Genomic DNA, 25559 nt, shown 5'->3' on the forward strand with positions numbered 1-25559 from the left:
CTTCTAGTAGTCGTGACATTCCTTTAGCAAAAAGAAATTTCCTGACCACTTTCGTCAGCTATAAAGTTCTGGCCAGTGTGTGATACTCTTCCAGAGACGTGTCCATCTCTAGTGATAGCCAAATAAAACAGTTGATAAGGTACCTGCTCATTCTGAGTAGACTGCATCATGTTGTCTCAAGCCTTGACTTATTTCAACATTTGTCTGAATCAATACTTTGTGTATGAATCTCTCTTTGCAGACCTTAAATAAGCTTGATCACATGCTTTTAATTTTTAACTTGTGTTTTTTAAATTTACTTCCATCTTCTCTGTATCTCACCTGTAGTCTTTTCAAGTTCCACCATACCACAAGGGTAATTACATAATGTTTAGGAACATGTTGTGATACATCACCTGATTTATTCACATGGACATGCTTTATTTAGTTTTTTTTTTAACCATTTCCATGAGTGTGTGCTGAGAGCATATGTATAGTTCTATATGTTTGTGAATGCACTGTGTATTTATGTAGAGGTTGGCATCAGGAATCATTCTAAATTGTTTCTTCACCTTATTCATTGAGATATGGTCTGCCAGTCAAACCAAGTGCTCAATGATAGGGCTTGTCTTATTAGCCAGCTTTCTCTGGGGATCCCTTTTCCACCAGCTGTGATTGAAATTTCATTGCTTTAATGTGCCACTCTTCCTTTTAAGCATTGCTGATCACTAAATAGATGACTCCTATATTTAAATGACCCTTGGAGGTGCAGAAATTGCCCTTTCTGAGTCTGTGCCAGGAAGAGACAACCAACAAATTTACCTGGTATCTATTTGGGTGTTGTGCAGTGGAACTCCAGTATTCATGCTTGCATGGCACATAATCCAAGTACTGAGCAATCTCTTCAGGCCCAGCATGGGGTTATTCTTTCATTTCTCTACACAAACTGTTGGGGTTTATTTGGGAGTCTTTGCCTTCATTTCTCTTTCTTGTACTCACAGAGTATTTGGCCACCATTTGTTTGTCATTGCCTGGGAGATAACAGAAGTCACTATTAGCATATATGTTTAAGTCTCAGCTCTCTGAATATTAAGGATTTTTCTTTAGCATCTTTATTTCCATCTAGAGAATGAGTAGAACAATCTTTGTACTGAAATAGAGACATTTAGTGGCAAATCTAGGTTACCAACCTTTAGAACATATTGCAAACTAGAAGCATACCAACTACTGCACCTTGGTAGTTATTGTTCTTTCAATGGAATTTTGATTAGCTAAAACCAAGTTATATATTCATTTCTATTCTTCCTGCCACAGACTCAGAGAAGGCTCTTTCTTCACCTCTCAAGGGTCATTTAAATATGAGTCATCCATTTAGTACAGCTTAAAAAGAGGACTGGGCACATTAATGCACTGGAATACCTTAGGATCTTTTGAATTTTAAATGTGGCATCTGATGCATGTGGATAAGATTTTAATATTTCCGCATTTATTCTTAATTACATTTTGTTTATTTATGTGTGTGTGTGTGTGTGTGTGTGTGTGTGTGTGTGTGTGTGCGTGTGTGTGTACACATGTGTCACGGCCCTATGGAGGTCAGAGGATAACTTGTAGCAACCTGTTCTGGGGAGGTTTTCTATAATCCTCGTGGGTGGGATTTTTCTTACCTTCCCCTTTCCTGTCCCCTTCCCTTTTCTTTCCTGTTTTCTTTTCCTCTATCTTGCCATTTCTTGTTTCCTTTCCTTCCATTCCTCTTATCTTTACTACTGGCTTCTCTCTCTTCTCCTTATTGCCCCTTTCCCTCCCCCACCTTCCCTGCCCCTAGAAAGCTCTACGCTGCAGTTCCATGATGTGAACAGTCACTTGGTAAACTGACTATTTTGCATGCACAATTCTTCTGCAGCTCTGAGAAAGGAGCAAAACAGCACTGCCTAATGAATAAAGCTACCCTGATTTCCTCTAACCTTTAATTGTCTGGTGAAAATGCTCCAGGAGCGGCAATCTGCAAAAAACAATTGAAAGTAATCAAGTGGTTGAATTTAAAAATCATTTCTATTTCAGAGAAATTGGACTTTTATCCCCAGTAAAACACACATATACAACCCCCTACAAGTAAACTAGTAAAAGTTCCATTTTTACTTTTAATATAGTCTAATGCTTATATATTACATATTACAACTTTTATTTTCTCAAAGGCAGGTCAAGTGAACCCAACAGTGAAGTTATATGTTGTAAACCTGTATGGACCAACTCATACTTTGGAGCTGATGCCACCCGACATTTTTAAATCAAGGTAGGCAATTTCGATTCCACTTTTAAGCAGAAATAGATATTTTCCATCCAATTATCATTTTGTTGCAATTTAGAAAATGATGTGATCAGTGCCACAATTCCACTTGAAAATGAAGCAGAGGTTGCCTCCATTAGTTGGGAATGAAGTTATTCTGGTTGTCTGGCTGTTCCTAAGAAGTACTTAGTTTCAAGGTGACTAGAGATACCACTGAATGATGAAAGATGCTAATGAGTGGGTCTTTGGTTGGTGATGTGAAGGACAGAAGACAGGTTAATTTTCCACTGAATTTTCTTCTGGAGAATACTTCGTCCATTCTTTTGTTTTATTTTTGTTTGTTTGTTTGTTCGTTTGTTTTTGGTTTGTTATGTTTTTTCAAGACAGGGTTTCTCTGTGTAGCTTTGGAGCCTGTCTTGGAACTCCCTCTGTAGACCAGGCTGTCCTCAAACTCACAGAGATCCACCTGCCTCTGCCTCCTGAGCGCTGTTAAGAAGTCCTGCCTCTACCATTAAGAAGTCCGGGATCAGGGACTGGGGCTCCAACTCAGTTGAAAGAGTGATTGACTGGCATGGGCAAAGCCCTTGAATGAATAAACCCCCAGCACTGTATTAACTAGATACAATGGCAAACATCTGTACTCCCAGCTCCTGAGAAGGGGAGTTGGGATAATGAGAAGCTTAAAATCATACTTAGCTACTTGAGGCCTTTCGTTTTGTTTTGTTTTTTTGTTTTTTGTTTTTTACAAAACAACAAAACCCTAAAATTCTCTCCATAATGTATGTAGTTTATCTTACTTTCTCCCACAACTTACCAATGGTTTATTTTGTGGTCTTCTGTAAGTAAAATCTTTGAATAAAATATGATTTATTTTAAGATCAGAAGTCTCTATATTTATGATGTTTGAACAGGACCTGAGGAGGTGGCTCAGTAAGGAAATCTCATGAAGAGTTTAGACCCCCAGAACACAAATAGAGATATAAGGAATATTGTATATCTGTAGTCCCAGGGCATCTGTGGTGAGATGGTTGCCAGAAACAAGAGAATAACTGGAAGCTCATGGGCCAAAAGGTGTGGAGGCTACAGTGGTAAGCAATCAGAGACCGTGCTTCAAACATGGTAGAAGGAGGTGAATGACATCTGTGGTTGTTCTCTGAAACCCCCTCAACACATATACTGTGGCATGCACAAGCCTGAATGAACACTATAAATATGTACACACATGTCCAATCCATATATTTAATGCTGGAAATATCTTCTGCACCAACCAGATAATCATTTATACACTGAAGTCCCGAATGTCTCAAACTTCTAAAGAGCTGCATTCAGTGTTATTGTCAACTTACCAAGATCCTAAATATGAACTGAGTAGCTAATCTTGAAGTGTGGTCTCATTGTTCATAGAAAATATATGTCTATCTCCTGTCCTTTTCTGTCTATCAATCACCCCCTTTTAGTAGGTATGTGTTGTTTATAGCAAAGCTGCATATATATATATATATATATATATGTGTGTGTGTGTGTGTGTGTGTGTGTGTGTGTGTGTGTGTGTGTAACACAGTCCACATTACAACACGTGTATAAGAGAGAGAGCGAGAGAGACAGAGAGAGAAGGGGGGGCTAAGCTTAATGCTTATTTTGATGACTTCTATAATCAACCCAAAGTTGCTGATTATAGAAAAAAAGTTGAATGTCGATAAATTTAGGGAAATTTAATCACAGGTGGGCATATTTACAGATAACATACTCTGATGTGTATGGAAGTTATTTAAAAATGTAATAGATTCTACATTATGCTACTGATTAAAGACCTTCTTTAATTGTCTAATATGCACTTAATTTTTTTAATGAATGGAGTAGATAAAAGCCAGAAAGAATGAAGGTGTGTGATAGAATCTCAGCATCGGCTGGGAACACACGTCCAATGAGATAAGACAATTCCACCTTGTTCCAGAGTATTTTATCCACATTCAATGAAAAAAAGTTTAAAGTGGTTCAAAATGCTAAGTATGGTGTAGCAGGGTTGAATGAACCGAACAGAAAGCTCTGTTTCTGAAGTTTGTCCTCCAGACATGAGTGAACTAGTCACAAGTAAAGAAGCATAAACATATCTGTTCAAGACACAGCCAGCCTTGATTCTAGCACAGACTGTATCAGTCTTTCTTTAAGGCCACCAACCAGCTCCTGAATCATGACATGAAGACTTAATAGTTTTAAATGCTTGGCTTTAGCTTAGCTCTTATTTTAATCTCCTATTTTATCTATATTTATGCCTCGGAGCTTTTCACCTTTCTTTTCCTCTGTATATCTTACTTTCTAGCTGTCTTTATACCTGATTAGTGGCTGCCTGACTTCTGACTTGTAAAAGGAGCAGCGGGCCGCTTTTTGTCCTGCGCAGCTCCTGACTGCCTGGCTAGCTTTACTCAAAATAATTACACGGAAATTGTATTCATTTAAACACTGCCTGGCCCATTACTTCTAGCCTCTTATTGGCTAATTCTCACATCTTGACTAACCCATATCTAATAATCTGTATGCCACCACGAGGTTGTGGCTTATTGGCATGAGTCTAGCCAGCATCCGTCTTGGGAAGGGGAATCATGGTGTCTGCTTCATTGCCTTCTTTCCAGCATTCTGTTTGGTCTACTCTACCTATCTAAATTCTGCCCCTTCAAAAAACCAAAGCAGTTTCTTTATTAACCAATGAAAGTAACACATAGACAGATGATCCTCCTACATCACCCAGGAGTGTTCCTCTCTTTTTCCTTGTTATCTTCTCTCTTCTTTTTTCCTTCTCTTGAGTCTAGATTTCTCTTATTTATTCTCTCTGCTTGCTAGCTCTGCCTATCCCTCTCCTACATAGCTATTGGTTGTTCAGCTTTTAATTAAAACAATCAGATACCTTAGGTAGGCAAGGTGAAACAAATGCAACACAGCTTACATAATTGAACAAATATAGCATAGACAAGTGTAACATGTCCTTAGATTGATAAACAAGTGCAGCATAAACACATGTAACACAATTTTGCCTATTTAAAATAATAATCCATAACAACAGACAAGGAAGGGGCATCATGAAGACTTATTTAGCTCAGGAACTATTGGCAGACAATAACCACCAAGGGAAGAGGAGTCGCCTTTCCTAGGGATGAGGCTTCTGAGAGGATTGCAGTCTCCTGTAGATAATCCTTCACATGAAGGCGGCACTAAGAGAGTTCGTGGAGATTTTTTAAATGCACATGAGGTTGAAAAGGAAATATAATGTGGGGAAGGGGCAGGTGAGAAATTGATGGGGAGGGAAGAGAGGATTGATTTGATTAAAATGCATCAAATAATTGTATGAAATTTTCAAACAATAAAAGGTAAGGGAATTATAGAAATCATATTCTTTATATATTTTTTCTCATATATATATAAAATTTGTATTACTTTATCTTTTTCTTCTTCCATTGTATTATAATCAAAATAAACAGATAAAACAGTAATGGAGCTGGTAATACAGCTTTCTTGGTAGAATGTCTTCTTGGCATTCATGAAGTCTTTGATTCATGATAAAAATCACAAAAAGTGAGTGTGGAAATGCATTCCTGTAGCTCTAACCTCGGGAGGTGGAAGCAGGGAGGGCAATCTCAGAAGTTCAAAGTCATCCTTGGTGTTCTAAAAAGTCTGAGTCAGTCTGTGATATGTGAGAGCTTGTCTCAAAATAAAAGAAACAAAAGTGACAATGAAGGTGAAGGGTGGGAAGAGGAAGATGTTTGAGTAGAGGTAAGGGAACTTAAAAAGGGGTCATTTCATTGAGGGGTGGAAAAAAAGTTGAAGAAAATAGTGTATAAAGTGAAAGAGATGCCCCAGTTAGGAACAGCAAATGACCTGGACCAGGGAAAAGCATGTAGGGGTAGGGAACTGATGCTAAGTGTATTTGAAGAATGCCATAAGGAAACTTCTCAGTGCCATGAATGGTACCCTGTACCCATCAACTCTTAATATTATGGTTGCCTACACAAGACCATACCTGTCAGCATTACAACATGGATTGGGGAAGGACATGCTACATCTGTAATTGAAGAGCTCTGGACAGTCCATGTCTATGTCTGTTGAAGAAGGAAAGTTATTTTGTTTTTCATGAAAAAGTGCAAAGATAGGTTGCCCATAGCTAAGCGGTCAGCACTATACCCATACGTATGCAGGTAACATCATCTGTGTTTGGTGGTGGTGATGGTATATGTGTGTGTTTGTGTGTGCCTGTATTTATATGCAGATCTATAGAAAAGTAGAAGACATGGATTTGAGAGTAGTATGTGGGAGTGCATAGTAGAGTGAGAGTTGGGATGCAAGGGACAGATCTGATGAAAATTTATTACACTGATGTATTAAATTCTAGAAAATAATTGAAAATAAATTATTTTTGAAACATGTTTGATAACTTGGGGATAGTCAGGTTTTTTCTCTCTTGTCCCTTCCTCCATTCCCCCTCTTCATCTTATTTATTAATTTTTACTTATTTATGTCACGTCAGCAGATGTACATAGACCATGCATAGAGGATGTCTTTAACATCAAATATTTTGTACATAATATACTATTATTCCTTATTTAAAGTATAGCTATACTGATTCTGGATAGACTGTAACTCAAAGAACATAAAGAATTGACCCAGTACTCTTCCAGTATCCGAAGAACCAAACCCATGGTTCACATCATCTGGAGAAGTAGTAGTGTTTTCCAAATGTTCGCACTATTAAGTATTGCAAACACTGAATGCTTTTTTCTAAAAAAAACTTAGGTAAGAAGTTCAAAGTATTGCTTTAGAGCTAGTAAAAATATTCTTTATGATGAGTTATTAAGAAACCAGATGTCTATCATGTTTATTGGAGAAAAAGATGCACTGTCTTTTAAAATGTTTTTGTTCTTTGAACACACATGTGTGGAGATGTATGAAAAGTCCTGGGGACAGCTTGTTGGAGTTGGTTCTGTCCTCTATCATGTGAGCGCCAGGAATTGAACTTTAGTTGCCAGAGTTGTCAACGAGTACCTCCACACACTGAACTGGATTGTTGGCCCTGCATCATCTGCTTGGGTCTCCTCACTCAGTGTCTTTTAGCATGAATTTACTTATTAAAGATTTTCTGTTATTACTGACGTGACTCTGGGACTGATTCTGTCACCTGGGCTTGATGGCACTGTGCTGTCTCTTCCTTGGCATATGTCGACTCTGAATTCCTTAGTCTTCCAAGAAGTAGCAGGACTTTTTGGAAATTCTAACTCATTCATGTTTCAGTTTCCATATAAAAGACTGAAAGGGCCTTTCATTTGAGTGATGCATAACATTAACATTGAGTCTTAGGAAGACATTATTCTGAGACTGTATAGAGGGACACCATATTGCACTTAGGGTATAATTCCTGGACATCCTCAAAGAGAACGGCATATATAGGTCGACAGCTATTGGGAAGACACAGTAGTGGTTATACAGCAAACCAATGGCAACACAAGTCAGAGGACAGGGAGAAAGCTCAGAAGAAAGTGCTGGTACTGAGTTTTATCTCCAGAACTCAGATTTAAAAAAAAAAAAAAACATACAAGCAGGGTGATCCATACTTCTAATCTTAGCACTGGTATTGCTGAAAAATGCAGACCTCTGGGGCTTGCTGGATAATCTAATTAAATTGGTAATCCCCTAGGCTATTTACAGGCCCTGTGGCAAAAAAGAAAAAAGAAAAAGGAAAAAAATGTGTAGAGTGACTAAGGAGGACAATGGAGATTAAACTCTGCCCACCATCATATTTATACATATTTTTACACTTCCACATACTTATATGCAGAAAGGAAGGAAGGAAGGAAGGAAGGAAGAAAGGAAGGAAGGAAGGAAGGAAGGAAAGAAGGAAGGAAGGAAGGAAGGGCAGACAAACAAACAGTATAAAAGACAGATAACAGAGGTCTGCTTGCCAAGAGCCATCTTTAAAGGATTCTGGGACTCCTCTTCATAAACCCTGTGATCAATTCTGGCTCTTAAGCCAGGATATGCTGTGATAGAAAGTCACCGATGACTAGAGTGGTGTCCCTTTGACCCTCTTGTCTTTGCTCTGTGACTCAGTCTATGCTTAAGAACTAACAGAGTGCGTAATAGGAATCCAAGTGAGATGAGAATCAGGGACTTTGAGGTCAATAATGTGCAGAATCATAGGAAGAGATTCAGCTAGTCTAACCGTGTATCCTTGATGCCTAAGTGTCAGTCTCTGCTCTAATTTCCATGTTATGTACATGCAAAAACCTAGTGGAAATTTCAAATACTTGGAAAAGGTTTCTTTTAAAACTATGCAAATTTGTTTTCAGAAATACTTGTCAATTTTCAGATTTTAAATAAAGGAAAAAGTGATGATTATATATAAATAAGATGCATATTAAGGTACATCGTATTAGATTAAATGTTGCATGAGTGGCTAACATGGATAAAATAACCAAATCATTTAAAAAATAGAAGTGTTTGATTACAAAATACTGATATTTATCTTTAAATTTGTACATCTAATACATCCACTATAAAACCCTAGTTACCAACAATGTGCTGTTAGGACTTAAATTATTCTTCAAATATTAAATCTTTTTTGAAAGTCACTATAGACCAGTTTATGTAATAGTAAAGTGTATCTTCTGTGAAGAGATTGCAAAGATTTTTCTCAGGGCACTTCAGATAAATATTTAAATTCTGGTGTTTTATTATTTACTTTAGAAGGTGTTCATGCTATTTTCACATCTCAGTTTGCTCCCCATTGTCCAGGTCAGGGAATTGAAACAAATTTTATGTAGTCTCAAAATCAGTTTGCCAGTGTAGGGTTTTCCCCTCAAAGCCCTGGACACTTTGATTTGTATACTCATTGATAAATATTTCCAATGTTCATGATAATTTTAATGTAAATTGTGGCAAGATTTGAAAGTCTTTACAAAAGTCATATGAGTTTTAGTACAACTGAAGGCATTTTTAGCTGCCATTCAGGAATATCTATTATGACAATTTAGCCTTTCTTTTTCTTGTTTGTTTATGGGACACATAATTCCTCTTTCTAAAAGCTTAATCTCATAAAATCTAAAAAATTTGACGTTTACATCTTCTGGTTGGGTGTTTCTATGTGTTCCAGTGTTTATATGTGAGAGTGTGTATGATTTGAACTCCCTTTCTGTGCTTGTGTGATAAGCATTATATACACACACACATACTCGAGTCACTTCTCCAGACCCTTTAGGCAGTTTAGTGGTCATAATGCCAAATATTGCATATTCAAAATAAGTTTCTTAAAAAGAGTGTTGAAAGTAGAGCAGAACACTCTTCCTTTTATGAACCCCGGCCCAGTGACTTGGTCAAAGAGTGTAGTCAAATCAACTGTGCATGTGCTTCAAGGTTGCCCTGTTAATTGCTTTTGGCACATGGGGTTGGTGTATCTCAGAGCTGCCTGGCAATTTGTAAGGAGGGATCAGCTGTTATAAAAACTTCCAGATGTTTTAAATAGGCTCAGGACACAAGGTCTGACATTACTCCACAGTCATGTACATTGTACTTGTCCTTCTGCTGACATCTTCATTTTGACAAGCTTTTATAGGTATTTTTATAGGTAACTGTAGCCATTCAGAAACACATGCAAAAAATGTAGGATACATGGAGCTGGATTTCTTGCCTAGGGTTGTCCAATGGCAAAATGTTTGTTCTTTCATGTTTTTACACCTATAAATGATACTTTTCACTAACTCACAAAATACCAGTCTATTTTACTTCTCTAAAGATTTAATTTTATTTATTTATTTGTGTGTGTGTGTGTGTGTGTGTGTGTTTATATATGTCATGTGAGTACAGTGCCCTCAGGGACCAGAGGAGGGCATTGGATCCCAGAGTTTAATTACAGGAAGATAGAAGCTATCCCATGAGGGAGCTGGATGCTGAAATTTTCTTCAGAATAATGCTGCAAGTGCTCTTAATTGCTGAGGTGGCTCAGCATTCTTTAAACACAAGTTTTAACACAAGCACAGATGGCATTTTTCAGCTGTTTCTAATGTGACTCCACTATTATGGAATTGGGAACATATCTAGAAAGGTTGCCGCTTTTTCCTTTTTATCACAAAACAAACCATGATGACTGGTTTTAAGGTATGGGAGCTCAGAGTTTTGCAATACATTATGTTAATTTCTAAGCATAAAATCAAAATATGTTGTAAATAAAATTTATATTACATATTCATAACAATCACCCATCTCTTTGAGGAAATTATACACACAGTAATTGACAATCTTTGTATGGTAAAAATTTAATATCCAGTCAGATGCTTACATTTATCTCCCCTTTTTATTTTTAACTGTTTGAGACAAGATGAGGAACACTATAATAAAAATGACTGAAAAGTGGGCATTTTGTAATCTACAAATGACTAAAACAAACTCCATAATATTATTTTCTTTTCTTGTGGTTGTGATAAAATACCTGATAAAAACAATCAAAGAAAGGAAGGGTTTATTGGGGCTCACAGTTTGAAAGCACAGTCCATTATGGCAGGAATGGCAGCAGGAGCATGAAGATGCTGGCCACAGGGCATCCACAGTCAGGAAGTAGAAAGAGATGGATGACTGTGCTCACCACACTTTGTCCTTTCATTCATTCTGCAACTCATGCAGTGGTGCCACCCACTTTCCAACTGGGTCATCCCTCCTCAATTAAACCTCTTCAGAAAGACATGTCAGAGATAAGTCTCCAAGCTGATTCTAAAGTACAGTCAAGTAGACAAGAAGATTAATCATTATATACACCATATACATAACATCATATACATATTGTCCCTGTAGCTAAAGTTTTCATATATAAGATAAAGCATGAAGGTTGTGCATAAGACATAACCATTAAGTCAAGACCAAGTTTTCCATTTTTATTGGTTATCTGCTGTTCTTCTAACAAGAAATATAGCATAGTGTTAAAATTATATACTTGCTTTTTACATACTAGTCCCAATCAATAAACATTTGTCAGAAAAGTCAAGCATCGGCTATTTTCCATTGTTCCAAAAATTGCTTTTCTGGGAAATAATTCATTCTGAAATGTTTTTTCATATCATCTGTATATTTGTTCATATATACATATATATTTGCATATATACATATATATTTATTTAAATTTGTGTCTGTGAATATTTAAACAAGAATATGTATGTTTAAATATGTAAACAGAATACAACATTCTTATAATGTTTCAGTTATTGCATATAAAACAACACATGGATCTTTATCAGTATTCAACTGATTGTCAGGCTCTAAATATAAATTTTACTTTTTTTTTCAAACTAGAGAATATTACATCACCATGGTTAAATGGGTGAGCAACACCAGGACAGTGGTCAGGTGGTTGAATCGGCCTCAGAACATCTCCATCCTCACGGTCTGTGAGTCTACCACCGGGGCATGCAGTAGGGTGAGTTTAAATTGTTTCCATGTTTTCCATAAGGTAAAGTGGTTAGGAGTCGTTGCTATGGAAGTCAGGCATGGTTAGGGTTTCATACAGGAATTTCAAAATTTTATTAACAACAATAGTAGGAAAAGGAATAAATCCTAAATGTCTATACTTTTGTGGTTGGGGAGATGTCTTCGAGAATGAGGTGCTTTCCACATAGCTTTGAGTACCTGAGCCCCTAAGTAAATTTCAGACAAGTGTGGTTAGCCCCTTGTATTCCTAGCATTTGTGGGGTGAAGACGGGATTACAAAAGCAGGTTGGTTAGCTAGATTTGCTGAATTGCTAAGCTCAAAGTTCAGCAAGAGACCCTGCCTCAGTAAGTAACACTGAGAACAATTAAGATACTCAACATTAATTCTGACTTCCACATGCTTGTGCACAACAGATATGTGAGCATGCATACACACACACACCAGACACATACACTTCCAAAAATAAGAAGTAAATAATAGTACACATTATAATCTATTCTCTTATATATTCCAATTTTTTTAAGAGAGTGGCATCAAGAATAAGCAAAGGAGAACACATTCCTCTCTTAATGAAATGAATGAATACAAGTCAGCAACACAAAGACAGTCTAAACCACGTGGAGCTTTATACAACTGAGAATTTCTTTCTATATTTTGTCTTTCCCTTGACATTATAAGAAGTATTCTTCGAATTTTCCTTAGAGATGGCCAAGTTTCCATATAGCTAACATTAGCTCTTTGGTTGTGTTTCCATCCCTCTGATAAATAAAAGCAGAGAAAATGGCTCTTGTTCCACAATATTGTAACAGTGAGTTGAATTTCAATTTCTAAAACTAATTTTCTAAACTCTGCAATAATTTAAATGGGCATTGTATTTAAGGCTCTTGGTAAAGAACATGGATCAATACCTTAAATTTTTATATTATATTCTTGATAGGCTATAAAGGATTCTCAGATTATTTAAGAAGAAAATTTGCAAATTTCTTTTCTGGAAATGACCAAGCATTGTTGGTTACACTTTGCTCAGTAAACCACTAAAATTATCTAAAACACTATTTTCAGATATGGGATAATAGGAGGAACAAGGAATACTAGGTATATGCTCTCCCGATGAACACCATCCTCAGCGAGATGGTGGAGAGTGAGAGGCAAAGATGTCAAAAATATGCAAATTAGGACTGTCTCACTCAACCATGTGACCAGCGAGAATCACATTTTCATCTAGCAAGCTCCACTCCAGAAGCAGGGATTTCTAGGGAACAACGTCACAGGTCTATAAGAAAATATTCTAGTCTTTGGCTCTGTGCACACATTGCTTTTCTTTTGAAGGAAATTTACTTTTAAAAGGGGAAATAAAAAGCTTAATAAACAATTTTCAACCATGTAAATTTGTGAAAGTTAAATATTCTATGTATTTGAAGAATTATGACCCAGTTTTCTTCCTCCAGACTAGTCTGTAGGAGCATACCAAGGGTAACAGTGTTAAGGCCCACAGAACACAAAATGCTTTGTGAACGACATGAAACTTTCAGTGAAAAAGTGCAGCATTTGAGGGGAGAGATTAACTAGATGAGGCTCATCCCATTAAACGATGAAGAATGGAAAAGCAGAATTAAAAGCAAGTCTGAATTCCTTAGGGAAAAATACAATTACAATATATAGCTGATCATTGGGGTCAAGTCACAGCAGTAAGAGTTTGAAGCAGTTGGTCACAGAATATCCAGAGTCCAGAACATAATGAGTTGACACCTGTTTTTCTTTTTAACTCAATTACATGAAAACCTTAATTGCATGCATAACACTGTAAATTGTTATACACGTGAAATTATATGTAGAAAATTCTAGGATGAGGATACTGGCTTAAGAAAACCTGAAAATATAAAGATATAACACTACTCTACTATAAGTGTGTCTAATGTGTCCAAGAATTTGGTAAATCCAAAACAATATAAACAATAACTAGGCAATTCATAATCAAGTTGTTACAAATCAAAGATTTAGAAGACATCATCAGAGAAGACAACACTAATATAAGGGGACATAATTATGAGACTTGTCTACATTTTATCAGATACAGCATAAAACAGAAGAGAAGAGAATGACAGAATTCAGACTGATTTGCCTTCATTGTCATTCTTCTTCAAGGTTGAGCTTTCTTAAAGGGGATGGATTACATAACCACATAGGAAACATGTATTTTAGTTGATCGAACTAGAGCAATGGGATTAGATCTGTGATTGATAATCTCTTGGTCAAGGTGCATTGTTGACTAATCAGGAAGAAATATATGTACATCTCAAAGATTCAAAATTCATAACAAGCTGGAATCACTAATGAAGAAGATACAATTACTTACACTCCAGTCTACATATGTGATATATATATATATATATATATATATATATATATATATATATATATATACCAATAAATGTGCAACATATTTCAATGACAAAATATGAAAAAATAGATTAAAAATATCTAATTCAACAACAAAATGTATCATATTTTTGTCTTGGTTATTATAAGCCTTAGCCTTTAAAGGCTGATCAATCTTCAGACCCAAAGCACGATTTGAGTGGTAAAGGACTGTTCACAAGCTTCAAATATAAATGGAGCAAAGAAGAGCCAAGGAGGTGACTCAGAGGCTAAGGGTGCTTGCTGCTCTTGCAGACGACCCCAACTAAGTTGTTAGCACCCCTGTCAGGCTGCTGGGTAACCACCTGTAGTTCCAGCTCCAGGGAATTCTGCAAACACTTCTATTCTCCATAGGTACCTGTTCACACATGGCCCCCATACAGACAAACAGGAATACACACGTGTGTATAAAGTGAATGTAAGTATAAAAATTAGATAGAGCAAAGAGTCCTCCATTTAGCAATAAAGGAATTAAATTAGAAATATGTGGTAAATCATCAAATATTTGGAAAATAAAAGAAAAAAAATTAAATTCAAGCATACTCTTGGCTGGGTGTGTATTATAGAGCATGCCTATAATCCAAAACTTGGAACATTGAATCGGGAGCATCACAAGTTTGAGAACAGGTTCAGTTCATAGTGTGACTTCATCTCCAAAGATAACAGGAGGGAAAATTGTAGATGTCTGCTGGGTTACAATGTATAGCTCATCACTGTGGGTAAGTCACAGCCACAAAATTTTATATATAGCCCATCACAATCCATCCACAGTCTACAGCAGAGTTAATAAATGTATGCATACTGGTTTGCCTGTTTCTCCACTCAATTCTGTTTATGCACTCTTATACAGTTCAGGATCCCTTGCCTAAAGAATGGTGCTCCTCACAGTGGGGCTCTTCTCACATCAATTAACTTAAGACAGTCACCCACAAATATGCCTATGAGCCAACCCAATGTAAAAAAAAAAGAAAAACAAAACAAAAACTGAAATAGCCTCCATTGAAAATCTTTACCCAGGTGATTGAAGGTTGTATCAGGCTAATAGCTGAAGTTGAAAATCATGATGAGTAAATAGATGTTTACTGAATACATAATTAGACAAATGAATACAAGGTATGATACAATCATTTGTTATTCAGTCTCTTAAAGGAAAGAAATTACAGATAAATAGCAACATGGTCGAATCTGGCTGACATTATTATAAATTAAATGAGTCAGGGAAAAATAATGACGCTGAATGGGGGTTATAACTCAGTTAGTGGGTGCTTACGTAGCACGCCCTATGTTTCATCCTCAGCTTTCCATAACCTGGGCATGGTGACATACCTCTACTCCTAGGTCGCTGAAGCTGGAGGCAGGAGGATTTGAATTTCAAGTTGGACTGGGGACATAGCTCAGCTGATAGAGTGATTTCCTAGCTTGCAAAAATTCCTGAGGTCAGTACTCAGAACCACATACACCAGATGAGATGGTCGCGGGAATATAAAGTTCAAGGGCATGCTCAACTGCATGGGAAATCAAAGCTAGCCTGGAATACAGGAGAGCATCTGAAATTATTAATGATGCTAAAAGAAAAACAAAAAAAAGTTCAGAATCCAATATGTCAATCTAGGTGCAATTAAATTTTTCTCATAAATATATTTCCAAAACAAAACAAAAAAACTTAGACATACCAACTCTCAACTCTAGCAATGTAAATAGAACATGATACACATTGAGTAATGGGTCTGTCATAGAAATATAAGATTATTTTAAGACATCTAGATTTATAGAGTATGCCTATAATCCCAGCACTCAAGAGGCACAGGTCAGAGAATCACAAGTTTACGGTCAGTCTGTAAACCTCATGGAGTCTAAGGACCAGATCTAGGTATGAGAAGAAATGTCACAAATTTTTAAATTAGGGGCTGATGAAACCGTTTAGTAATTAAGTGTGTACTGTTTCTGCAGTGTTTGGATTTGATTCCCAGGACCCACTTGGCAGCTCAGAACTGCTTGTAACTCCAGCTCCTGGGAATCAGCGACCCTCTTGCCATCTCCATGGGCCTCCACTCGAGCACATTTCCTCACACAGTGATAAATGCATTCACATGAGTTTTATGACAAGCAGTTCAGCCTCAGCTCTGAGTTCTGTGAACGCAACCTGTCCATTCTCACCACTTTCACACAACCTACACCTACAGCTCCCTGAGAACAAAGTCCTCAAGAATACAAAGACGTTTTGAAAAAATTAAAAAGGGAAGCTCTTCATTTCCAGGTGGTAATTTTGTGGAAATGGAAACCAGGAATCTATACAAGCACACACATGCACCCATAATTTAAAAATAATGCTTTTAAATTTGAAATATTTTTGAATTATTTATTAGAAGAGAGAACATCAATAATAAGTAAACAAAAAATTGTAAGTGATTGGTAAACAGGCATAAAGAATACATTTTTTAAATCTGGTCATAAATTTTCTTTATGTTTAACTTATTTCAAAATAGAGAATTTAGAAAATGAAACAAAATACATAGTATATTCTAATAATATTAAGATGGAGGTAAGCTAATATAAGATAAATATTAAATATGTAAGAGTAAATTAAAATATTTTAGCATTTAGTGCCACAGAATTATAAAAGACATTTTAAATTCTAAATAAATGTTCTTGAATTGAAAGACTTAATATCATTAAAAAATCAATTGTATTCCAATTTCAACATAGTCAAGTTAAAGTTCCTTCTGTCCCGCAACCCCAGCACCTTTTAGAAAGATTTTTAAGTATTCTTTGCTGACCTCACTATTTAGTGGAGGAAGACCTTGAACTTCTGATCCTCTTGCTGAATGTTGGATGACAGGTTGCACCACCACACCCAGCTTCTCTCAGATTTGCTTTCTGCAAAACAAAAACCTGTTTAAAATTTTATAATTGTGGCCAGCAAGGTGTCTAGAGGGTAAGGGTATCTGCTATCAAACTTAGAGACCTGAGTTTAGTTTTCCAGGTTCTATATGGTGGAAGGAGAAAAATAAATAACTCAGTAAACATTGTCCTTTGACCTCCTCAAAGATGCCACACACACTCCCTTCACCTCTCTTATTCACATGCTAAATATAAAAAAGTAAAATAAATTTACTGAAAAGCTAATATATATATATATATATATATATATATATATATACTAATTCAAAATAATCCTACAGAAGAAGAAAGTTAGATGCATTTGTGCAACCTGATTGCAGAAATGCAGAAATAACTAGAAATTTATAGAGTCTTTGATGAGAGGTGAGGGCCAGAGAGAGAAAGAAATTCTCAGTTGTATTGCATGCTCTACAGAAAATGGACCCTCAGTTATGGTATCATTGATACCTATTCTATGGGGAAAATAAATGCAACAACTTTCAACCAAATGGGAAGGGACTCTTTGCAGCTACTTCATAGTAACTTTAATTTGAGGCCACCACAACTCTAAATCCAAAGGGTCAGCCGGAGAGACGGCTCAGGGGGCAGAGCGCCCGACTGCTCCGCCCGAGGACCCGAGTTCCATTCCTGGCCCAGCACCGCATGTAGTTCCATTACCGTCTGTCAGAGCCCCCCCAGCGGCCTGCAGAACGACCCCCACACAACCTTCCACCGTCCACTGTAGATCCGCTTAGAGTAGTAGGCAAAAAAAAAAAAAAAAAAAATCCAAAGGGTGATAATGTCAATCTTCCAGAAAACAACATAGGGTGTGGTTTATGGATGGGTACTATTTAAATCTGCTGTTTTCATGGAATATCTTGTTTTCTTCATTCATGGTGATTTAAAGTTTTGCTGGGTATAGTAGTCTGGACTTGCATTCATGGTCTTTTCGCGTCTGCAGCACATCTGTCCAGGACCTTCTGGCTTTTATGGTAAGGTTGTGGTTTAAATATGAAATATTCCCATGAGCTCAGGTGTCTGAACACTTTGTCCCCAATTGGTGGCACTGTTTGGGAAAGGTGTGAACTCTTTAGCAAGTGGAGGATTGATAGGCCAACTCTATTTCCTGTTTACTCTCTGAATCCTGAGTGTGGCCTAAATGTGGCCAGTCTGTGCCCTACTCCTGCTCCCATACCTTATCAGCCATAATAAATTATATCTCTCAGACTATAATCTGTAATGAACTATTTCTTATGTTAAATTTCTTCTTGTCAGGAATTTGAGCATAGCAGCAGGGAAAATAGTGCAATTCTACTACACTGATTAAGCCAAATAATAACCAATCATAGAAAAAAAATACATGGAGATTCGTCAAAATCAAACTCTTCAGGAACTATTATGTAAATGGCTAACAAAACCATGGATGATAAAACTGTTTTTTGAAATGAATCTTACACAAATAAATACCACAGTCAATCCAATGTACCAGTATAAAAACAAACAAACAATTGAAAAATGTTTGACCTTATATGGTATTAGAGAAATGTAGATTAAGAACCAACTGAGATAATAGTACATACATGGAGAATGACTAAATTAAAACAGTAAAACAAAGACAGAAAGAATTTGTGGATAAAGGTGTAAAACATTGTGATTTGTATTCTTTGCAGGTCAAAGTGAAAATTATTCAATTCTATTAAAATACATTTTGAAGATCAACTGAGATTAGCTAAATCTGTAAATATGGCATATGTAATAGAATATTTTAGTACAGTAAATCTTTGTTTATGTCAGTTAAGTCATTTCACTATTACTTATTTGCACAAAAGTAAAATCATACATTTACAAAAGGATTTGTAGGTGAAATAAAACATCAGCAAAATTTTATTCACAGTGACAGAGATTGCAGGTAGGAAACAGTCATTAACAGGGAATGGATTAAAATATGAGGCATATTTATCGATTTTGTGTAATTCCACATAGCAATTTAAAAAGGAATAGTCATATGGGTTGAGAAGATGACCCTGTGGGTAAAGTACTTGCTATGCCCACATGATGACGTGAGTACTATTCCCTACAAGCCACATAAGGTTGGATTCAGTAGTGGGCATCTGTAACACCATTTCTCCTGTGGCAGTTCACAGGCCAGACATAGGCAGTAGCAAACAAGAGACCTATATTAAACAAGGTGGAAGACAAGGACTGATACCTGACATTGTCCTTTGACTTTCTAACATATGCCAGGGCATACCCACACCTAAAGTCACATACACACAGGAGTGAACACACGGGGGGGGGGAGAAGAAGGGAGAGAGAGAGAATTAATTCAAAACAAAATTTTCTTTTCTAATACCAGAAATAGAATGTTGGTACAATTTTAAAAACAAAACAATGATATAATATAAGAATAAACCTCAAAAATGTGACATGAAAGAAGCCTGATACCAACAACTGATACATGGTTTAATTCTTTGACTTTCTATAACCAAACTAATCTGTAGGGAAAAGATGAGAAGAATGACTTTTTGGAACCACTGCAGAAGTCTGTAAAAATGGAAGAACCTGGGGCTCCTTATCTTGTTCATACATAAGTATATCAAATTGTCAAAACTCCTGAAGTTAAGCACTCCTGATCTGTACATTCCACTTCGTGTGAACATTCTAGAAACACACTTCTTAAATGGACTTTCAAGAGAATTATTAAATAGGCAGCAATTTATTAAAGACTAATTTAAGTGTGGGGATTGGATAGTTGGAAGTTGTCATCGTTTATTGGATGTCAGTGATGCTCTTCATGTTACATTGTATCATCTTAACATTATTCCAGCCATTATTCTCCATCGGTTTAAGCTATTGATTGACCAGGACTTCCTGGTGTATTTGAGAAACTGTTCTAGATGGGTTGTTATTCAAGGGAAAGCCTAGTCATTTTAAACTTGTCCTGGATAGAGGTGTTGGTATTCTTTAGTAACATTGATTGCCTAGTATGTGAGAGGTGAAACCAGCTTAACTAGAGACTCTTGTTACCTCTTCTATGCAAGGATAATCAAAGCATTTTTACAATGTGACCGCAAGGAGAAGTTCAAATGCCACACATCATTCTGTTTGTTAGTGCATTTATTTAAATTTTATTGAGACTCTAGTAACGTTTTGCTGTGTCTGAGTTTAAAAGTTTCATTTTCCATAAGTTTAAATTATATGACAAGTGATGGCAACGAGAGTTTAGCTCTGATTGGAGTCTTCAGAAAACTGGATGTGGATGAGCAGCTGTCACCAGAATTCTTTATCTTTCTAGGTAGAACGAAGGACTGCTGCTTCTGTGCCCACTGAGAATTAGAGAATCACTTCTTTAGATATTTCTTATGAGTGTATCGAGCCATCAGTAGTGAATCACTGAAAAAAACACCCTTGAAAACAGAAAGTGATTGGGGCTGTAATTCTGGTTGAATGGTCACAAGTACTTGTTCTTTCTGAAGACAAGAGTTCAGTTCCCAGCACCCATGTCAGGAAACTCACAACTGCACGTAAGACAAGCTCGAAAAATCTGAAGATTTCTTTTCACTCTGAGGACAATGTACTCGTGTGCATATTCCCACACACAGATAAAACATATACACATGCTTAATAATAAGTTTAAAAAGGGATCAATTATACAGAATTATTATTATTTAGAATAGAAAATAATTATTTAAAATGAGCAAGTAATATAAAAATATGATAATAGTGTGAACAATTTGAAGTGATCCCTTTCTCATGTACAGAAGAACCATGCATAGTGCATTTAGTTTTCTTAATTTGACCACCTTTTTGAATATGTATTTGTGTCTTTCAGCAAACACAAGCTTCATGCCATGATAAAAGACATTATTTCTAAAATATTTTATCTACTTGAGATTAGTTGGTCAAATTTGGCTTTTGCAATGATCTTGGCTGTGACTCTTTGCAAGCTATTTTAAAGGAAAATCAAATTTGGCATGTCCTAGGTGTGATACTTTTCTCTAATGCTGAATGACTACTAATGAGGAAAAAAGGTTATGACTAAAAGTGATTTTAAAAGAATTTCCATTTTTGAATTTTATCGCTGGCTGTTTGCCCAGTTCTGCTGGAGACTAAATTTTGTTTCCAGATGATACCTACAGGTGAGGAAAACAGGGTCTGGTGGCTCACAGAATTCTGAAGGGTGTAATAAAAACAAACTGGGGAGTGACCTTGCACCTCTACTACCCAGGTGATGTGTTCTTGGGAGTTGCCCTCACCAAAATGTTGCCTCTCTGCTTTTCATCCACTTCAATATTGCCAATGGGATGGATCTCTGGAGATATATCTCTAGTTGATGAGAAGGAAAGGTCTGAAGAGAAGAGTATAAGAAAGGTTTCATGAATAGATGTTCATGTTGGTCTTAGATGCTTCATGAGTTAATTGTTCTGTTTCAGAAATATGAGATGACGTCCGACACCTGGCTCTCTAAACAGGTATAGTATAAGTGGTCTCTGTCACTTGCTCACCATTGTGAGTAGTTTCTTCACATGTTTGTTATATAACATTCTCTAAAATGTTATCTCATGAATCTAGGAACATCTTCTAATCCATAGATTAGAATAGTTCTCAATGCAAACATTCCCACAATCCATGTAAATGCCATGTGGATGTGGTAGCCTATCTATAAGGAAGACAGAGACAAAGGATCCCTAGAGCAAGCTGCCTAATGAGACTAGTCCAAGGAAGGGCATGCAATGGATTTGATTGAGAGACGGCCACAATGACAAGTGTCCAAAAGTCATGAGAATGACCCCCAACATCAACCTCAGCCCTTTACATGCTCATAAATGCAGCAGCTTTTACCCACAACACATGTGCTCCTACAAACATGTGTATGTTTATATACCACAAACAAGTACACACGTGTGGACACAGAAAAACGGAATAGACAGACAAGTTTTCCAGTAATAAGACTTAAAGGCTTTGGTTGAGTTTTAAGAAGTGATTCTTTTCCTTTATTTGTGCTGTGAGATGTGGTACCTCATGCATTTCAAAAGCTGATGGGGGGCCCTATAGCTCAAGCCCAGCCTGGGCTACAAAGCACATTGAAAGATAGCCTAGGCTTCATAACCACTTACCAAAAACAAAGAAGTTATATATACACGCACAATTAATGTATACCTTATAATACTTCCACTGCTTCACCTTGGAAATTCAGAAGGAAATACAGATAGTTAGCACAGTATAACTGACTTCTTTTCATCTGTAGCTCCTCACTGGTTTTCACATAGGGCAGTGTAAGCTGGCTTGGGTTTGTTTTTCTTTCCGTGTTATTCTTGTAAATTGTTTTAAGTGCCAGATACATTCTTCATTTTAGTTTTCACCTAAATGTTGAAACATCCAAATTTTAGCTTTAGATATTTTAGTGAGTTCCAAAGCACCAATTCAGGTTTCACATCTCCTAATCTATTAAAACAACCATGAAGATCCCTTTGTAAACAGAGAGTACAATTCTCTTCCATCTAGTCCTTTATTTTCATTAATAATTGCCCATCTAGCTATTGGCAAGGTTTTCTTATGACTCTTTGCTGCCTTCACCGGTATATCCAATTCATCATTGCATTTTAAAAGTTTGTGTTCCTGTCATTTGACCTCCATCAGCTCACAGACATTGTCTAGGTTCTGACTGTGGGTACCACAGTTCCTCTTAAGTTGGTAGACACCCGTCCTTTCATTCTCCTGCCAATATCTTCGCCTGTGGATTTGCTGAATGGCTGCTGTGAAATATACTCTTGGATGTCACTGTCAACCTCACCTTCCCTCTCCATTCCCAGAACTCAATCGACTTTGTGTGTTCCTTCTGGTCTTGCAGCATAACCTACACCCTTGGATGATCCACATCAGTTAAAAGTAAAAACAACCCCAGTTCAATAACACGTAATACTTAATATCTTCTTCTCCATACTATTATCATTGCTCTAAAGTATAGAGGGTATTCACATGCCCCTTTCTCTGGAAATCTAGGTTTTTAAACTTCAACATAAGTTACCTATTAGTGTAACTTTCTGCTTCAACCCTAACCAGATCACATCTTCCAATACAATTATTTTAAAATCTTTGTGTGATAAAATCTACTATCCCTCTGGCAAGATAAGACAACAGACAGGATGTTCACTGTTGCTATGCATTGAAATATACGCCCCCTGCAGTATTTAGCACAAGAACACTGCTGTCCATATTTATTGCCTGGAAAAGAGAAAGTAGAAAGACTGTTGATAGATTAATGGTCTCACTTGCTTGAATAGATTCCAGATAGATATACACACAGCTGTACACATGGGGAGAGAAGAATATTTTGTTTTGTCCTGTACATGCATATGTGTATTAATATAATTTTACCCTGTTATTATGCAAGATAAAATGAAAATAAAAATTTGAATTTATAACCAACAATGTTTTTATTCAGTTTTATTAGTCACTAAAAATAAAACCATTAGAAATTAAAAACCTGATGGATATCAATATTTTCTGAATTGCTCTCCTTCACATGTATTATTCTATAATTTTTCAGAGCCATGGAAGTTCATAATTGTTTAACAGGCATGGCTATATTAAATCCAACTTCATCAATGCTGAATAGAAGTCATTTCTTAATAACAACACACCCAGTTTTCAATGATTTAGTAAGAAAATGCATTTGGTGGTCTGTCAGATTTGATGTTTTTCCTTCAGCAGAACTATGGGAATCTTACTGAATTTTTAGAATTTCATGAAATAGAAGAGCTGAGCATGGGGAGGAGTAGAAACACGTTTCTATGGCAATTAGGACTTTAGCAGCAGCGCACAGTCACTTTCAGGACAGTTGAAAGGAAACAAGAAATGGATGTGGTTGTCTTAACTTCCAAGAGCCTGAAGATGGATAGTAACATACCTGGAAATTTACACGGTTGAGTTCAGGTCTGGTGCTGTGCTTCCCAGAAGCACTGTTGTGAAGGGTGTTCCATATGTGAAGGCAGAGAGGGAAAGTGAAGGATGAACCCAGTCATGTGTTCTGTGTTTTTGTTATGTGTTAAGTCACATCATTTTTCTCAACCTTTGCTTATATGTTACTTCGGAGATTTCCACTTAGTCCATACATTATCATATCTTTTCATGAATATCCACAAAGTGAACAATGAAAATTATCTTGCCATTGATGTTAACAGTGTCCATTGCAGGTGCTGGGGATGTATCACTGAAGGCTGTAATGCACGAGTCACACAACTACAAACAGATGCACACATGTGCAGTGCATGTAGTGAGTGGTGTTAGGTGGTGTAAGAAAGAAAATTAATTTTTAAAAAAAAGCTGTTGGGAACAGCAGGTGATAATCACTACAGCAGCTAAAACATACAGACATAGGAGGCAGAGCTAGACACGGATGAGAAAAAAAATTGAAGGCCATGGTGAGGTAGGAGCAAGCTCTGGCCCAGGGAGAGTAAAAGAGAGAGGAAAAGTTCACGATAGTCATGTGAGAACATCTGCAGAACCGGGAGGACACTGCAGGGTAACAGAATGGTTTGGTTGTTAGAGCATGCATTGCTCTTGCAGAAGACCTGAACTTAGATCCCTGCACCCACTTGGGTGTCTCAGAACCGCCTGTAACACCAGCTCTACAGGTCTCCACAGACACTGTCATATAGGCCCATAAGTATCATTTAAAATAATGAAGCTTTAAAATGTTTAAATATTACATTGGAAACTGTACCACATGCAGAATCATTCTTTAATTAGGCAGAAAGAAATATGATGCTTAATCAGATGTCAGCTTTCTTAGTGTATTGTGTGTGCATGTGTGCCTCCGTTCCTGATATATATATCCTCTTCAGGAAATATATAGAGGTGCACACACACAAACAGACACAAACACTTGCCACATGCACGCACCACACAAAACCCTATATGTGTCTTTGTGGATGATTAATGTAATGATTTTCAAAGCCTTAATAATTGTAAACATGTATGCTGCTGTAATTTAATTAAAAATATCACCTGAGGTTCACAGCTGGGAATTAACATTTTGGGAGTGTGTTTGAGGCAAAATGAACTTTAATGGCAGGGAATTTTGAGTAAATAATCTTCTGTAATTCCCTAACTTGTGGCATTCTATTTTTTGTATTTTCAGCAAATATTGTGAGCACTATCAGAAATGAATCTCCTGGTAGTAAAGCTGCTCAGTAAAAGATTTTACAAACATCATTCTTAAAAACATTTTATGCTTTAAAAAATATTTTGATCTGGCCTGTTTAATTTATTTACTCTTTTCTTGTGTTTAAGAGATAAATTACTAAATGTAAACTCAGATTGAGATATAATATTTATTGTCTGTATTCATGGACATAGGTATCTAGTCTACTTTTTAATCATTTTCATCCCCCATGAATGAAACTTCCCTATTCTTTCCACTTTTGATATTAATGCACATATGACATTAATTTCACTTTTTTAAAAACAATTCTTTTATTTTTAATTCTTTTATCTTTGGGCAACTTTTCTATTTCCCAAACTAATTCAGAATCAAAC

At 36.5% G+C, this 25559-nt stretch overlaps 1 protein-coding gene across 2 annotated transcripts in view; it reads left to right on the top strand.

The window, feature by feature from the left end:
* Window positions 1-25559, top strand: part of Dpp10 (dipeptidyl peptidase like 10) — a 723175-nt gene that overhangs the window by 637786 nt on the left and 59830 nt on the right. For both annotated transcript variants that reach the window (XM_048443790.3, XM_085688334.2), the window contains exons 10-12: window positions 2172-2269; window positions 11585-11708; window positions 21452-21490. In XM_048443790.3, the coding sequence (XP_048299747.3) occupies window positions 2172-2269; window positions 11585-11708; window positions 21452-21490 (261 nt within the window). The remainder of the gene's footprint in view (window positions 1-2171; window positions 2270-11584; window positions 11709-21451; window positions 21491-25559) is intronic.

The sequence above is a fragment of the Myodes glareolus genome, chromosome 5 (genome assembly GCF_982192425.1).
Source record: "Myodes glareolus chromosome 5, mMyoGla1.1, whole genome shotgun sequence".
Lineage (NCBI taxonomy): Eukaryota > Metazoa > Chordata > Mammalia > Rodentia > Cricetidae > Myodes > Myodes glareolus.